This window comes from Zootoca vivipara, chromosome 2, assembly GCF_963506605.1.
Source record: "Zootoca vivipara chromosome 2, rZooViv1.1, whole genome shotgun sequence".
Lineage (NCBI taxonomy): Eukaryota > Metazoa > Chordata > Lepidosauria > Squamata > Lacertidae > Zootoca > Zootoca vivipara.
Window position 1 is genome coordinate 94,572,752 of NC_083277.1, and position 6,920 is coordinate 94,579,671.

A 6,920-nucleotide genomic window follows, 5' to 3' on the forward strand; every position below is an offset into this window, starting at 1 on the left:
TTGCCAGCATGTGCTTCTTTCCTTGTTCTTCATACTATTTCTCCTTGTTCATGAGGTGCCTTTGTTGCCTTAGCCTTTACGCAAAAGGAAAATGCCATTCACTTCATGGGTGCCACCTGTTGGGTGTAACAGCGATTCTATCAGGACGTAGATTTGTGCACACTCATTTCATCCTTCTGAAGTGAATGCATCTGCTCAGTTGTATTTATGAGGAGTGGCCAAGAAGACACTAATGGATCAGTTTTTATGCCGTTTCAGTAGGTGTGGGCTGATATTGACACCCTGTTCCTTGGCTTCAATAGATTCCTGCTCTGGCGACGACCAGTATTCTCCAGTCTGCTGTGCATCGGTGAAATGTTGCCATTGAGGGGCAGATAATGCATGGCTGATCTCCTATGTTACCAATGGCTTTTACTAGCAAAACTACCCCAAACTAGAGCAGAAGAAATAATACAACTGGATCTCTCCTTGCTACTTAAAGATACTCGCAGGAACATGGACAGAATCCAGCAGTTGCCACTACAAGGGGCTTTGGCCAGAAACCTGATAACCTTATGTGAACTCTCTAGCAACACAGCTGGAAAAGGAAGAGACGGTTTACAGCATTAACCGCCTGTTATTTAATAGCCATTTCAGTTCTCCCTCCACAGGCGGCAGCCTTTCCCCCCTTTTTATTGTTCTACTGTAACTATAAATCTTTTACTTGGTTTAAGAAAGTTTTGTATTCATTTTGCTAAGATTCTTGGCTTAACTCTCTGTAAAAAAAAAAAAATCAATCTCAGTTTTGTCTGATTTGGAACCTATGTAGAAATGTGAAGAATCCTGAAGTTTAAAACAAAATAAAAATAAGACTTGAAACTTCTTGTAAACTTAAGTCAGGCAGGGAATGTGTAAATGAATTTGAACAGTCTGCTTTTATTTTACACTGTTTACTTTTGTATGGTCCCATTTTACAGAGGAGTATTCTCAATATTTTTTTTAATACATTTTTTTTTATCTTTGCTTTTGGCTGCCTTGTTCTTCCAGGGTTGTTTTCTTTTCTTTCTTTCTTTTAAAGTTCAGTCACCATGCATCATAAACATGGTTTTTTTCAATGTTTATTCGTCTCTACTACTGTCCAAGAAAGAGCAGAAGATAATTTTAAAGAGAAGTAGCCAAACCCAGTAGAGGTGATAAGATCACTTCATAGACTCTGAAGAACAAAAGTCAAAGCTCTAAAATAACCTGTTCAGGAAGGTTTTATTAAGTGATTGTAAAATGTATTCATAGAGCAGGGTTCCATGTGAGTGACAGGATCCACGATTTCTGCTTGGTTTTTGGTACAGATGCCAATAAAATCTGAATGCTGTCACTGCGGTGTGAGCAGCGTTGTAGTAGGTGTGCTTCTCTTGAGTACGCGGAGAACGACAAGTGCTTAGAGCTTGCTGCATTATGCCAAGGCTCCGAGCTATAAACAAAATGTTCCTGGTGCAAGATGCCAAGAGAACATTCAAGCTTGTTGAATTCTTTAATATTAAAGTGTGCAAGTCTGGAACAACTGGCCTTCAGCTGATGATATACACAAGTAATGGCCAAAACATTTACCTTAGCAAATGAGTGTGCCAGCTATAAATATGGAAGAACCTTTGTTTTCATGAGCAATATATTTATCCCACTGTAATCTGGGAAAGTAGAAGGCATGTGAGTCATACCAAATACCACTCAAAGTACCATCAGTCCCACCTTGGGAATGAAGATGCAATACATAGATATGTTGTGTTACTACTTTTTAATCAACAAATGTGAGATTCATGCTTCCTTGGAAACTTGGTGGCTAATAGAACTCCATGGTTTTCTTTTTCTCTTCATTTGCAAAAAAAAATTATTGTTTCAAAGCTTTGCCAGTTCCTTTTTAGTTTTGTGGATATGAACAATCTTGTCGCTTTCCTTTAGCTATGTTAGAACATTAACGAAGTGCTTATTTGTATTTTAAAAGTCTTGATTTGATGCAACCCACAATTGGGGAAGTGCAATGGGAATGTTTTTAAATGTTGGTCCATGGAGAATTTTGCATAACTGTATCACTTGGTTACTGTGGATGTTGGTTCTTTGGGCATGTGCACTTCCATTTTGTACAGTTCTACACTTCTGTGTGCTTTCTTTGTAAATACTTGTGGTCAAATGATGTAATGTTAGAGACTTATAAAGGCAGCCTCTTCTTCTATATATATATATATCTGGAACCTTCAATTGCTGTACTATACTTAAAAAGTTGACTGATGCAAATTTCTAGACTTGTACTTGGTTGTGGGCATTCCGCACCCTTCCATTATAGTTAAATCCCACCATCACCTACTGAAAATATAGTTAGAATGTCTCTCTAAACCTGTGTACTGGTATCAAGTTATCTCGGAACACCTCATTTGTATTACCACTGTATTTGTGTACTTTAATAATTGTGTAAATAAATTCATAAGGACTTCTATCTATTTTGCCTTTATTTGCACATCTAATGGGTTATCTGCTTATAGAACAGCATATTTCTTCAAAGCCAACTGCCAGAAATTTTAAGGCAGGGGTGGGGAACCTGCAGCCCTCCAGATGTTGCTGGACTACAACTCCCATCTTCTCAGTCTTATCAGCCATGCTGTCTGGACCTGATGGAAGTTGGATACCATCAACATTTGTAAGGGTTATAGGTTCCCCACCTGGGTTTTAAGGCAAGGCATCTGCTTTGACTTCTGAGCTTTCTTGTGGAGTTAATTTTTGTTTTGTTAGCTTTTATAGTTTAGCAGGAGTGCCTGGCGTGCTATGGTCCATGGGGTCACGAAGAGTCGGACACGACTAAACAACAACAACAACAAATAGTTTAGCAAGGCTTTCCCCCTTTCCCCTCCTCTTGTGTGCTCTTGGAATAGTATTGGTTTCTAGAAGAGGTAGTTGTAAAGACAGCAGTGTTGATTCTGCTGGGATGAATGTGAAATTGACCTGGGGTGTGGCCACTGAAATTTGTGGGAGGTGATATGAAAATCTGGGAGTGTGATTGGGAGGAAATGGAAAGTTGGAAGTGGAAAAAGCAGGGTGGATTTATCACCAAAGGGCATGGGCGTACCCAGGATCAAAACTAGGGGGGGGGCAAGGGGAGGGGCCAAGGCACGGAAGGGGAGGGGCCACAAAGTGGGCGGGAACGGCGAACTCGCGCTCCGCCGGGCTGTGCCCCTCCCTAGAAGCAGGGCTGGTAGGCGGAGGCGGAGCCCAGCCCAGCGGAGCGCGAGTTCGGCGTTCCCGCCCACCGCGCCGCGCTCCCTGGTTCCCCGCCGCGCTTGGCCTTGCCTGAGGGCGCGCCGGGGAGCTGGAGGGAGGGTGCGGCGCGGTGCGGCGGGAATGGCGAACTCGCACTCCGCCGGGCTGTGCTCCGCCTCTGCCCACCAGCCCTGCTTCTAGAGTAGGGCAGCTGCCCTAACTTGCCGCATGGTGGGTACGCCCTTGCCAAAGGGTGAGATACACCACAAGTCAGTGGTTCCAAATTAGCTAAGTACTGTGGATCCCTCCTTTTGAAATTTTTGATACCTGTATGGTAGTTTTTCTTATGTGGATGGTGCCACAGACCCCTAGGTGGGTTATGTGGACCCCTGGGGTCCTCAGACCACCAGTTGGGAACCACTGCTGCAGGCAAAAGTGGAAAGGAAGATGTCAGAACTCGCTATTGAGCACAGAATAATAGATCTGGGTCTATCTCACTGTACCATGCATTTCTTAGCATCGGATGCTGAAACAGTCATATAGCAAAAAGAGTTAATAAGTAAGGGTTGAGATGTAAATTTAGGAAACCAGTCAAAATCAAAACTTGACAAAATGGAGTGATCCCTACCACCAGTGGCAGTCACAGTCTCTTAACTGTACCATGAAATGTGGAAGCTCAGGAAAAAAACCCAGACATTATACAGTCATGTAGAATACACATGATTGTAATAAAAGTCAGATGGCTGTTAAGCCTCCAGTGGGATTATTCCAAAAGTAGCAGGTCAATCTTTGGGAGACCTGACTCATCTAAAAGATTGCTGCACTATACTACTTACCCAGCAGAATACTATATCCTGGAGTGGCTAAGCAAAACAAACAGTAAAACCTTCATACCCTGGATGGTTATGTATCACTTACACTGCCGTCTTCAGTTGCACTGCAGATAGGCTTTATTTGGCCGTTCCAAAGTGAGATAGACAAGGGCTTGTCCTTCACCTAACAATATACCTGGCAGTAGAAGATATGCATTCAGAGGTGAATTCTTGTTTCAGTATTTTCCAGACCTTATTCTCTCTCAAACTGAAGGCACACCTCACTTTTACAGCACTTTTAAGAGTGCTTGAATAAGAACTTATCTGTCCCTCTTGCAACAATCTGCTGCATTAGTTTTGTTCCTGTTTTCCCTCCTTACGGCAACACTCAGAGCAGCCAACAGAATACAGCAAGTACTCAGAATTAGAACCAGCAATATTCTATATCATTAAAATCATAAAATGCATAACAATAACTACTGAACAGTACTGAAAGAAGAATGGGGAAAAACCATTTTAAATGTCAGCAGTAAATAAGTACTTAACGCTGATCTAGGAACAGGATTGAGAGCTTGTTGAAAGCAAAGTTGTCAAGTGGAAGCAGAATACCAGTGCAAAGAACGATAATCAAAGCTCTTGAGGCAGGGAGTTCCACATACAAAACACAACCATAAAAGGTCGGGGTGCAGTCAGGGGCTTTTCTTCCCCCAGCCCGCTTTCTGTGCTCAGTGCCAAGAGGAAAGAGGTGAGCTCCCCACCTCTCCTGCTCTACCGTAGCTTGCTCCCACACCTGCATGCAATTCCTGATTGCCCATGGCAGGAGTGGGAAACCTGAGGCTCCCCAGATGTTGCTGAACTACAACTCTCAACAGCTATATCAGGCGTGGTCAGTGGCCCAGGTTGATGAGAGTTATAGTTCAACTGTATCTGGAGGACCGTAAGTTCTGCACCCCTGGCTAGTGGCTGTTAGGCGAGCGCTTAAATACAAGGCTGATATAAACTTGCTTTTTACAAGTGTGGGAGCAATTTACTTTGGGTGCTTTTTGGATTGCATTTCCATGGCCCAATTTGAGAAGCGCTGCTGTCAGGCACCGACCTACTTCCTTTCACTTACTTGGTGTTGCCTCGACAAGACTTAGTCAGCACTGATGGGATGCCAGTGCCTCTGTTCATTCATCATAAAGAAGTACCGTAGTGCTGGCATGTCATTGGCTACGTAATTCTTTCATACTGGCTAACTATAGCTGTAGGATTATAGTTGCCTTGTCCAGCAAATAACTTAAAATCCAGAGCAGCTCTCTTAATGTATTATTCTCACAAGGAAGCAACCTGGGTAGAAAAGGGCCTGGGCGGGGGGCTTTATCTCTGGCCCCACCCTAATACATTACTCCTTCTGCCATTGGCAGGGAGATGTGAAGCAGGTAAGCCTATGCACAAAGATCTGGACAGGTGTTGGATTCCCTGGCTCCTGGAACACTGTTAAGACTTGCAGTATCCAGGGAAGTCTCAACACAGAGGCCACCCTGCTGCAGGGAAGAGGAATGGGGAGCCAAGCAGAGGTGTGCTGTTAGGAATGGGACCAGAGACATGGCCCCACACTGCAGCTTCAGGAGAACAAAGTGAAGGGGGCCAGAGTTTCGACTAAAACCATTAAGTGGGCTCAAAATGAAACAACCACCTCTTTATGGACTTGCCATATGAATCTATGCCACCTGTACTTAATGAGAGTAAAGAACAATTTTGTCTCTGGTGTTTTAACATTTAGCAAAAACATTTCTTCAAAACAGTTGTTTGTTTGTTTGTTTTTTAGAAAAGCCCTCGAGTTACTGGCGTTCCAAGTTAATTTTGCCTGCAGTTTAATATGTGTGCTTTTTCCTAATTTGGGTTGTGCAGAAGCTATTGCCATCTGCCCCGCCATATAATTCACACTCATTCAGTAGTGTTCAGCCATCCTACAGTAAAATCTGGCTGTTATTTTGTCCTAATAGTACTCTGCCATATGGTGAGCTGCTCAAAATAAACAAAAACAAAGAAATCTAGATTTAACCTAGTTTGTGAATCAGTAATCCTAAGGATCTTAGCTCCATAGCAGAAACTAGTTTCTAGACTTTTCATGTAATGTACATATGTATTTGAATACTATTGGGATCTGCTCTTTTCTTTTTAATGACTGGTGCAGTACTATACTAGGGAAGTGGGATTAACACTTTTCCACATCTGGTTTTCTTAATTTAAATCCCTTTGCAAAAGCTTCCGAAGGGGAGAAGTTAAACAGAGGGAAAGTGTTTAAACCAATTATTTCTCTTCACTGCAGCCCCACCCAGAACTTTCCGTCTCTTCTCCAACCCCCCAACCCCCAATTTCAACACCACCGAAGGGTGATTGTAATCCTGAGTCTGCTACAGTTTGTGTGATTGCTCCCCCAGCCCCGTATTGCAGCGTATTTTCATTTAGAATGTTTATCCCACTTCATAGCCCTGAAAGGCTCTCAGGGCAGCTTATGAAAGATTACCCTATTCAAATTTGGCTTCAGGAATAGAAGTAACATGGCGTCCTTATGGAGCTAGGATTATCAAGGCAGCATTCCCTGCCTTTATGCTTAGTCTTCCCTGGTTTTGCCCACTAGTTAGCAGCTCCCACTGTTCTCCGCGCTAAACATGCAAAGCGCTGCGTGTAGCCCCATCTTTAAACAGCAGCGGCCGCAGATGTATGCAGACCCTTATTTAAAGCCCAGTGAACAAGTTTACATCCACACATTTAAAATACAGTTGCCCCCAAAGAATACTGGGAACTGTGGTTTGCTAAGGATGCTGGAAATTGTGGTTCTGTGAGGGTAAACTAGTTTCCAGGATCCTTTAAGGGAAACCATGAACTTTAAATGTGTTT

At 43.1% G+C, this 6,920-nt stretch overlaps 1 protein-coding gene across 2 annotated transcripts in view; it reads left to right on the forward strand.

Annotated features, from left to right (window-relative positions):
* CSNK1D (casein kinase 1 delta) overlaps nt 1–2,464 on the forward strand; it is a 30,985-nt gene extending 28,521 nt beyond the window's left edge. For both annotated transcript variants that reach the window (XM_035104316.2, XM_035104315.2), the window contains one exon: nt 303–2,464. Coding sequence is in view for 1 of the 2 variants with exons in the window: in XM_035104315.2 (XP_034960206.1) it covers nt 303–353 (51 nt within the window). In the remaining variant the exon portion in view is untranslated. The remainder of the gene's footprint in view (nt 1–302) is intronic.
* The last annotated feature ends 4,456 nt before the right edge of the window (nt 2,465–6,920 follow it).